This window comes from Hipposideros armiger, unplaced genomic scaffold (genome assembly GCF_001890085.2).
Source record: "Hipposideros armiger isolate ML-2016 unplaced genomic scaffold, ASM189008v1 scaffold_474, whole genome shotgun sequence".
NCBI lineage: Eukaryota > Metazoa > Chordata > Mammalia > Chiroptera > Hipposideridae > Hipposideros > Hipposideros armiger.
The window spans coordinates 365997-376938 of record NW_017731824.1 but is presented as its reverse complement, the minus strand read 5'-3'; the positions used below and the strand labels follow the sequence as shown (position 1 = coordinate 376938).

Here is a 10942-nt window from a genome sequence, read left to right as displayed (position 1 = left end):
TTTTTTTTCCTTCTCTTCGTATCACTCGTTGACATTGGCTGGTCCCCCTCCTCAATTCCCCAACACTGCTCCCCTCCCCCAATCCCTCAATTAAAAAAATAATAATAATAAAAAATAAGAGCACTCGTTATAATAACGAGAAATGTCTCACAGCCAGGCCAAAACTCAGTCTTTGGGTGTTTTTGTCAAATTATTAGATTAGCAATAATAGATACTTAAATTTTTTTTAAAGATTCATCAGTAGGATATAAATGTTAAAAAGCCAGGTCTCCAAGTGACAAGCTCCTTGAAGAGGTTAATTAAGAAACCACATCAAACCATCTTTCATTCCCCTTGAGGGAGACACGAGACATACTGCACAGATTGTGGGGCTAATTGGCCTTGATTCTGGGATTTATTATGATCTGGAACCCAAACTTTCTCTGAGGCTGGCAGTGGCATAATACAGACCCACAAAATCCACAGTGGTCTGGGAGAAGTCATCTGTGAACTCAGGTTTAATATTTATAATCAAATCAAATAGAAAAGGGAACAATGTGATGCTGGAAGAAGCCACACTAGAGAATTCTGAATCCAGTTATTGGGGCCATGTGAGTGGAAAGAGCACACTTCCTGAGCTGACAGATAACATTAGCAGCTAATGTGATAACTAACCATTCCATAATGAAACAATCTGGCACCTGTGTCAGCGTCTGGCTGTGGCTAATCTGTCCTGGAACTCAGTGCTAGTGCTGATGAGACGTCTCCCCAGGGCTCCCTCTCAGCCCTCCCCATCCACTCCCAGGTGAGGAGGAAGAACTCTCACTGCCCCCAACTGCACTTATTGTTTTTGCTTCTTGTTTAATGCACTGTCTTTCCCATGCTAACTCTGGCCCACACCTCCATTTCAAAAACGAAGCCAGTGCCCTGAGGAACCCTGGAGAGTACAGGAGGTAGGTGAAAAATGACCCGGGCACACACCTGTACCATTTGCTTCACCACACATGCCGAGTCACCTCCACTCACCACACAGGGATGGAAATGCTGTGGGTCCCCTCTACGGCTCTACCTTCTGTGAACCACGCACGGGGAAAAGATCAGAGCCTGGACTTGTGCCAAGTCTGCCTGAGCTGGGGCAATGCTGGGCTATTTAAAGAAGAGCTTATCCCTACCCACTGCACTTTTTCCTGGTAGAACACAGACGGAAGAGGAGACAATGGCCTTATTTCATTCATTCTGATGTGCTTGAACCCAGTGCAGTACCTGGCTGAAATAGGAGCTGTGTATATATTCTGAAATGAGTGGATGGAGAGATGGACGAATAGATGGATGGAGAGACAGTCATGTGAGAGTGGAAATAAACCTTTTCTTTCCAGAGCTAGCGCTCCGTCTTGACTCAGGCCACAGTCATACAGGCTGAGTATTTTCTCGGGTACCCATAGGAAGAGAGGCAAAAGGAGACAAGGGAAAAAAAGAGAGAGAAACATATCAATGTTCCAACCCTAATACATTGGTTAACTCTGCCAAGTCTTCAGTCTTGAGAGAGATGTGGAGAAAAGACACTCTCTCACGCTGCTGGGGGACTACAGGCTGGTACAACTTTTCCTGAAGGGCACGTTATATTGAAAGTCTTCATTAATGTTCTACTTCTAAGAATTCATAGAAAAACCATCATGGATGTACTAGACAATTCTGTATAAGGATAGTCACTGTAGAATTATTGCTAAAAAAAGAAAATTAATTCACAAAAGCCCAATAAGGTTTACTTTCATCCCCATCCTGGTGTCTGGACAAACTCATAAGGCTGCCTTCTCCCCAAGGGTTTGGTAAAACCCCATTAAATCAGTAAAACCAAAAACTAAACGCAGAGGAGTCAGTTCCTAGTACATGGATTCAGAAGAAATGAGAACTATTTACTCTCTGCCTCATTCCTTGAGTGTCGTTGAACATCCTGCTAACAGGACAGCAACGACTTTTCAAGTGGCCCATTTGTACCTTAATTAAAAGATTCATCTTATTTCCCAGTGGAGGAGACATGGACTTCTACAGCATCATTAATCCTGCCAGGTCCCGTCCACTCATTGACTCGTTCCCACTTCTCCTGATCCGACTAAAAGTTCAAAGCCCACTAAAAGCTCAAAAAGACTAAATCGCCTCTTCAGATCAACTCACTGGGGCCCAGTTCTGTGCTTTGTCAGAATGGGAAGCTGAACAGTGGTTCCCATTCACCAGTCAGTACTCATTTGGCTCCCTGATCTGAAGACACTTAAAAAATAATCAAGGAGGTGCCTTTGAAAACCGAATTAACCAGATGTGTGAGTAAGGAAACGAACCACATCACAGTAGAGGACTATGTCAAGTTCTTTGTCTTGAGCATCACATGAAGAAAGCTGACATGCAAATCAAATTATAGGGCCCCTTCACCAATATTGATACCACATAGTAGAAAATTTCCTCCATGTAAAGAAACTGAAATAAGCTATGAAAAGCTCGTACTTAAAAAATGACTACAGCCTTTGGGTATGTCTGGTTAATTCTGAACACAACCAAGATTCTGTCTTAGGAAGCTCGGGCTCAAGGGAACATGCTTCTCCCAACGTTCTCAGAGACTGAAGCCACCAGACCTCACCGCCTAGTGCACAAAAGCTTACCTGGTTCCTTCTGCCAATCCGATTTGGTCCTGGAGGCTTCGTGGGGGACTTGATGCTCTGGGGGCTCCCGCCATTCTCAGTGACCTTCCCTACACTCATTACCGCTGACATCATGGTGTTGATGGAAGACAAGTCTGAACCTTCCAAGCCAATGGGCGAACTTGACGTCATTGGGACAAGGGTTTATGCTTCTAAGAAGCCTCTGTCACAGAACTGAAAATTGGAAATTGCTGATGTGATCACCGGGAAGTTTCGGCTTCTGTTAGAGCCAGCTGACACTGGCCATAACTACCATAACTGTATGTCAGGTCAAAACATCTAAAACCCTCTTTCTTCAGTTCAAGCTAACACTCGTACCCATAATGACTGGAGCTTTCATCTAAATGAAGTGTTATCATTCCAGAGAATACCTTTGCTTCCTAAGTGTATCCCACCGACACAACTCCCAAAGCCACCTGAGGCAAGTCTCTTGGCCTTTCCTAATCTTTCATTAGGCAGAGTGGGAAAGGCTGAGCCAATAATTAGGCAGTCCAGGGAGCTGCCATTTGGCCAGCACCCTCCTAGTAACCTAAGTCATGTACTACTACGGGCATGCTGCAGACCTGACAGTTAATGATGAGAGTCGTCAGGTGTCACTGAGCTCCACTGCTGCTATCCAGTGATTTCTACAAGGGAGAGAGTTGTCTAAGCCAGCTGAGATGCCAACCCTATCAGGATTGTAACCAAATTTCAATCAACATAAAAAAGACTGGTTCTTAAAAAAATCCAAGTAGGTAATATACCTATACCCCAGAAAATGGACAGAAGAAAACCCAGCCCCCACTGCCAATTACCTCCATTTTCTGCCCCAACTGATACACTATGAGATTTTCCCCTGCTATAGCTATCATCCACGCGGAGGGGGAAATGAGTCTGTTTCACTCCTTTTTTTTCCTTCTCTTCGTATCACTCGTTGACACTGGAAGGGAAGCAAAGGTAAAAAGATTCAGTGACTGTCTCTTCCCTTAATGAAGATAAAATTGAAACCATTTACTTGCCATACATAATCTCAGACCACAATATTCACGAGAGTTGAGGGAGCGCAAACGAGAGGCAGTTTCTAAGTTGTCTTTTTCTTCCAAAACCACATTCTGCGGTTGTTTTTCATCCTTAACTGATGTTCCCTACAGTGCTGTCATCCTTACTCCAACAGCCAAAACAATTTTGTGGTATTTTTCTTTCTGAACCATATATATATATATAAATAAATTTTTCATATTCTACTCCACCCCTCAATAAGGACTCCCAGACTCTGACTTGACCCACCTCTCACCTCTACTTAAAACTGACCAAAGGCAAGGCAGTTGAGGAGTTCACCAAAGGCTCAGAAACCAGGTAACGTGAAAAGAATGATCAAAAGAAAACTGGCCCATGGCCACATCAAAACTTCCTTCTTCAGGCCTCTTCTAGTTAGTTGTATTCCTTGCAACTAGAAATACTGTGGCTATTGGTATGGTCAAAAATAAGTCTACAGGTAAACCATTTCTCTCATTTTATTTGGGAAGATATTATTTTATAGCTGAAGTCCTGCCAGTAAGTCACAAACCCTATGATCCTACAGTGTGCATTAGTAAACATGACAAGTCCACAAATGCAGTCAAAGGTCAAGCTCATTATCTCAGCAGCAAAGGGAATGCTTAGGAACAACACATGAATGCTTAGAAAGAACATGATTTTTGTGGCTTCCTCCTTATGGTGACAAATGGTAACACTCAGAGCAGCTACAAATGTGTCCAGCATCAGAGCAGGAACAGCCTCCTGGGAATATAGCTATTATGTGATGTTGCCATCAGCTCAGGAGCCCTGCTTCTAAAGTCCTACCGAAAGAGTCACAGAGGACCTCAGGAACAGTCCTTTTCTTGTCAAGAGACAAAGTATGCCTTCTTGTTAATAGACATTTTTAAGGTATGAACCCAATGGTTTTCCAAATGGTAGGACTAACTACAGAAACATACACCTTAAGACAACTGATTCAGCCTCATATCTCACATATTTTCCCATAAAGAGAGGAACGTTCTGATCAAAAGTAAAGGAAAAAACTAAACTGTTGACTTTAAAGTTTCCCCATGGTAGAAGACCATTTAAATTTAATAAAAATTGTGCTTCAAACTTCTCATTTTTAATTGTCTTTGAAAGTTTATTTGAGAGATTTCTCTCTAGGAAAAAACATGTGACATGGTACACACACACACTTCTTTCGTAATGGATTTCTAACAAAATTATTATCAGTTCCCTAGAACTGCTGTAATCAATCAGCATGCAATTATTTGTTTGATTCAAATAAGTGGACATCTTCAATATCAAAATCATCTTCATTCTTTTAAATATACTTCCTCATAGTTTTGATATATAGTAAATTATAAAATAACTGATTAGAAATCTTGACTGTAATTATGTTGTCAATAAAAAGAAAATTAACCTTTCTACCAATTTACAGCAGGAGTTTAGAAGATGATCTTGCTTTTGTCCTAATTATACTTAGAAAAGAAAAATGTGGTAGTATTTACTCAAATCTGAGACTTAGAGTAAACCCCTTTAGGACTAAATATAAAATTTTAAGTTCCAAAAATATATATTTTAATTCTATCATTGAGTAAAGAGAGTGGAGAGGAGGGAAACAGTCAATACGAAATTAACAAAAATATATTCACTAAGCAGAGCCAAACTGCCAGTAAGAATTTTTGTCACTGTCCCTATAACATTAAAGATAAATTCTTGCTTAAGCAACCATAAAGTTTATATTTATTCTGTAGCTTGTTATTATGAAGTTGTTTCTCAGGCTGTTTGCTACAAAGTGCAAAGAGCTTTCTGGTGATTGCAGAGGTTTGTTGTAAAGGTTCCAAGGACTGTTGACTTGTGTTCTTGAGATCATAAACATTTGTAATGTAGAAGAAAAAAAGATACATTCTTACAAATTATCTAAGTGTCTTAAATACAGAATACCCAGCAATAGTCATGTACCTAACCAACACAAGGACTGAAAGTCGCAAGGGCTTATCCCAATTGGAAAAGGAGAACGGTCATGCAAACATGTTTCCCATTCTGTCTAGACAAGAAGACACTTGCTAAAAATCTATTTCCTTCTTTGGGATAAAGTGTGAAGTGTGACATTACCCACTGATGACACCAAGATCACCTACATTTACTTCCTTTTCCTGGTTGAAAGGTAAGTGAACAGCAATTAAAAAAAAAAAGAGCCTCTTCTCATCTCTACTCGTGAAAGTGCAATTAACAAAATAAAGCTCCCAGCTACACTGTTTGAAAAGAAGCAAAGAGTCATTACACTCATCCTTGAAGAGCTGTTTCAGAAGGAACCCAAACCAGCCCCTCTGGAGCTATTGCAAGGTTTCACTCCAGCTTGTTCTTGTGTTTTATACTTGAATTCTCCTTTGGGATGATGGCGCAGGGAAAAGGAAAAGCACCTGGGGTGAAACACAATGCAGAACACTGTTCCATGTTAGGGAAAAAAAGCGACCTGAAGATGAAGGCTCATCTAGTGTATGTGCTAATTTAACCAGAAGCTAGCTGGCGGGTATTATCAGTCAACTGCACCTACCCCATGTCTGCCCCTGGACTACACTGGAATAATAACCCAACCTACCCAACCTAAACCTTCTGATACCCCATCTCAGGGAATGAAAATAAGTTTAACTGTTTAAGGGCCATTTACAAAGCTCATTTTCCTTTATGGGTATTTATTGTCTTAATATTTTCATTCTTTCCTTTGCCCCATTTCTTCTCCCTGACAGCATCCACACATCAGCCCCATCAGAGCAAAAAATAATAATAATAAAAAAAAATTTATAAAAAAATCACTGGCCCCATTCTAATACAATCTCCTCCAACTGGAATCAGAGAGGACTGGGAACTCAGATGAAATTCCCAAATCACACATTTGAAAAGAAATCACTATCTTCATCGACATGGCCAACCAGACTAGCTTGGTTGGTTCCAGCTTTTAACACAAACAGTCTGGATCTGGGAGCGGGGCGGGAGAAGCCCGGAATGGGGGTGTCTGACGCGTTGGTTTTTGTGAGACAAACACTAGACATTCTTTCTAAGATGTCTCATCCCACACCTCAGGCAAGAAGAACTGGCAATTCAGTTACAATTCTACCAGAGGACCTGGAGAAGAGGGAGGGCCACTCAAAGGGTACATGGGGAGGCAGCGGCCCGGGAGGGAAGGAAGACTCAACATTCGAAGTTATTGTGACTCAAGGGAAGTCAATAAAGTTTAACTGACCTGTTTACCTCGTCTTATCAATCTTGGTTCTCCTTACTGAGGAGCTGGTGCTGGCGGGGCCCGAACGTGGGCAGGGTCACACCTCAAAGCAACCACCTCTGGAGGAGAATTGGAGCAACCTACAAAAACGAGAAAAGATGACATTTATAGGGGAGTCAACACCCTAAACGATCCCATCTCTGTACCTATTTCTCCACTCAATGCTACCAGGAGTCACAAACTAAGGACACCCCTGCCTTAGAAGCACGCTTCCAGCTCCCAAGTTGACGCCTCCCAGTCGTCTATTAGCACTGGAGCAAGAGTGACTAGAGTCAGGTGTGCCTTAGACAAACAGGAACTCCCACAGCATGCTGCAACAATGTCAAGGGCAACATCACCTGAGAATGGCTTGGACCACTGGCTCCAAGGGGAGCTTCAAGCATCTTAATGGCATGTTTAAAGAGTAGAGAAGGACGAGACATCACTAAGTGCTACCAGAAAGAGAGAGGAAAAAAGAAGAGCCGAAGAAAGTAAAAAATAAGGAACTAAACAGTCCCCAACGTAAAGGAGAAATTATTAGATCTTTTCCTGAGTGACGGGGGAAGTGTCCATAACAGTTGAAATAGGACCAAATGCCTATTTTTTTCTTTTCTGTAGAGAAGATGCAGAAAACTACTCAAATTACAGGCGCCCTTCAGGAGTTTGAGAATGTCTGCTCTGGGTGCCAAGGGCCTCAAATGCCTGACCTGGGATGAAACTGTCTGGTCCTCTGCAAAATGAGAGGAAACTGGAATGCAGCATTTCCCAGAGCTAGCACTCAGCCACACTCGCAGTCTCTGAAAACAGCATCCTGCAGCGAAGCTGAAGAGTGAAAAACTGGGAGAACTAAATAAGTAAAATAAACCACCACACAGACAAAACCTCTGGAGAAATATTTGCCTAGTACGTTTTCTCATTTTTATCCCTTTTTGGAGAGTTGGGAGAAGCTGCCCAATTGTGTGACACGCCCAGTTATCACCTTGACTCTTACTCACTTTGTCCACACCATACTTAGTTCCTCAGCACCAGAGGTGGCAAACCCCTGCCAGACCGGTCAGTTGGGGGTGAGAAGGCCCCACCAGCCCTTTCTGTTGGAAGCAGCTCCTTACAAGTTCTGACACCATGAACAGTTTCTCTCCCTTGATACCTCACTGCTTCAATTCGCCATCTTTTTTTCTCTGGGCCTCTCTCTCTTGAAAAGTCCTTTGTATTTTGAACCAAGTATCAAGAAACATGGTGTGACTCATACTGGACATCCCCTGAATGGGGCAGAGACCCCTTAAGCCTAGAGGAACCCTTACTACTACCCTAGAAATTCTCAATGTTTCTTGGGGGGCAAGACCCTCCTTGAGGATCTTATGAAAATTATGGTCTGTCCTCCAGAAAAATGCACACTAACATTTTCCTTCAGGATCAGGAGGGTCAGGGACCCCAGAAACCCATCAGGGAAAGGTAGGACAAGAATCCTGGTTTTACTTGATATATAACCCACGTTCCTTTAAACTATGAATCATGTCAATTTTATTAAAATTCTCATGAGGTTTCAGAAATATAGGTAGCAAAACATCCCTTCTGATCATCCCCACCCATTGAACTTAAAGATGCCTAAGGTAAAATTAAACACTAAAAAAAAAAAAAAAGCAAGCAAAATTTCCCTGTTATTATTCATTTTTAAATTAATGGAAAATTGTATTAGGAAGAAAGTCTAGAGAGGAGTAGCTCGGTTTTTTTCTAGAAAACACCAAGATCTCAAATAAGTGAACTTAAGTTCTATCCATAATTAATAAAAACACACATCAGAGAGAGAAGTCTCTGGAATTAAAATTTTTCAGACTATAACTAAGACTCTCATTAAAATTGAACCCACCCCTTCCCCTTATTTGAAAAAGAGACTTGAAATGTGCAAGTAACCTCCTCAGCACCCACAGGGAACCGAGGGGGGTGGGGGGAGAGGGCCAGCCTGACTGACTTGACCCTGAGACTTCTTTCCTCTGGTCTTGGATGTAAATGGCTTGAACATTGAGAATGTCCTGCAATTACGCTGAGTAACAAGAGTCACTATCCTGTTTGTTTTGGGTCCCACCAGGCCGGAGGGATTCACAGAACTCAGAGAGTGGAAAAGTACAGGGCAGTTCCTGGGAGAAAATTCAAGATACCCCTTACCTCTATCAACACCGCTGGGGGGGGGGCGGGCTGGTGCCCTAGGAGAGGACTCCTGGAGGGGAAATGGGACAGAACACAGGCTGGGGAGGCATGGGTATGGGTGGAGGGTCTAGTGGCTCCTAAGGGAGGATGCTGAATTTCTGGATTTGCATTCCCTCACAGGCTTTGCCCAGATCCAGTGGAAGCGGGATGACTTGGAGAGGGCAGAGGTCCATCTGTGAGGATGAGGGGGATGGGAAGGCCAGCCCCCAGCCTCTGAGGAGATAAGGGTCAATGCTATGTAAAGCCAGAAGGAAAAGATTAAGAAGCCTGTCCCCAGGTCCAAGATAGCAAAGAAGAGATGAAAGATAAAAGAGAAGATGCTCTAGGAACAAAGCTTCCCAGCTTCTGAAAAACCTGCAGTCTTAAAGTGAAATCTAAAATCTGTCCTCAGGCTCCCAGGAAAGATGAGCTAAGTTTAGATGCCTGAGGATGACGGAAGAGGCCCCCAAAGGATATAATAGTGAGCTTTACAACACAGAACCAGGATAGGTGCAGCGCTGAGCCTGCACGGCTGTCCTCAAATACTTGGGATGGTTGATCCGATGATTGGAACAGCCTAATAACAGCCTGGCTGGCCAATTCTGGCCAACGCAGGACAGACTAAAAGGGCTTAAGAGGAATTCAGATACGAAAATGCTGTGAGCTATGGAGCTTAACAAGCAGCAAGGACATCTCTGGAAGGATGGGCTGAGGCAGAAAGGCAATATTCTTGCCCAGTCTTGGCTAGCTGGGGACAAAACCAAACCTGGCTAGATGTGGCACCATGGCACTGCCTGTTTACTCTCCCCTGCCTGCCAAGCTCAGGGCAAAACCGTCTCCTCTAACCAGGACGGCCTAGCGTGTGCTCTGAAGGCTAAGACAGCTGTGATGACGGCTCTGAGTTCCAGGAAGTTGATGTGTTTCTTGGCTTAGGGTTCAGTCTGTGCCTTGGATAGGGCGGCAACCCATGCAAGTCACCCTCCCCACTTGCTGACATGGACTTGGTCACACAGAGCACGTGAGCAGGCCCTGAACAGTCGGGTGCACTGAGCTGTTCCGGCCAGTTCTGGATCTCCCCCCTGGGAGAGGAGGGACCACTAAGGGGGGAGACACACCTCGGGCCCACATTGAAGACTGCAGAATGTGGAGGGGAGGAGCAGGGACTGTGGCAACCCTGGGACCCAAAACCAGGTCTGTGGGTCTCCACTTGGGTCGTCTTCTGATCTCTGTCTCAAGACTACAGGAAATGGTCAGACTTTTCTAACCTGCCACCCAAAGCCCTCCAATGCTCTGGCCTCAGTTTACCTTCTGGCTTTCTTGCCCGCCAGTCCCCACTGTTACCTCCTGTTCAATGTCTTCCCCCAGCTCGTCGGCCTGCATTCCCCCCCCCCTCCTCCCTCAGGGGCCACTTCCACAAGCAGCTTCCCTGACTCTCCCTGACCCCAGGCTCTGGAGCCCTTGCAGTAGTAGCAGCAGCTAACACTTTTGAATCCACACGCTTTCATCTGTATAACAAACACTCTAGGAGGGTGTACAGATGAGAAAATTAAGGTTTCGTGGTTAAGAAACTTGCCCCAAGACCATGGTGGTAGAGCGAAGTAAATCCAATTTCTCATCTCTGTTAAGTTTCTTTGGACAAAATGTGCAACTCCTGGCACATGGCTTGAGAGAACAGATGCACTCCCCTCAGTCACATTCTCTGACTTCGAACAATCACACTGAGTCACTCCTGCCCCTCCAGGCTGCTCAGCGCCCGGCCTTCCCATTTCTGCCTGTTTCTGGGCAGGAAAAAGGAGCTCTCTGCTCCCGCCTTCACCTCTGCCTTCCT

At 43.9% G+C, this 10942-nt stretch overlaps 1 protein-coding gene across 1 annotated transcript in view; it reads right to left on the bottom strand.

Moving 5' to 3' along the window:
• RREB1 (ras responsive element binding protein 1) overlaps window positions 1–10942 on the bottom strand; it is a 144384-nt gene that overhangs the window by 76807 nt on the left and 56635 nt on the right. Inside the window, exons 2-4 of the mRNA XM_019666546.1 lie at window positions 6913–7031; window positions 3464–3588; window positions 2631–2843 (exon numbers count right to left, since the gene is read on the bottom strand). Of these exons, the coding sequence (XP_019522091.1) occupies window positions 2631–2801 (171 nt within the window). The 5' untranslated portion in view covers window positions 2802–2843; window positions 3464–3588; window positions 6913–7031. The remainder of the gene's footprint in view (window positions 1–2630; window positions 2844–3463; window positions 3589–6912; window positions 7032–10942) is intronic.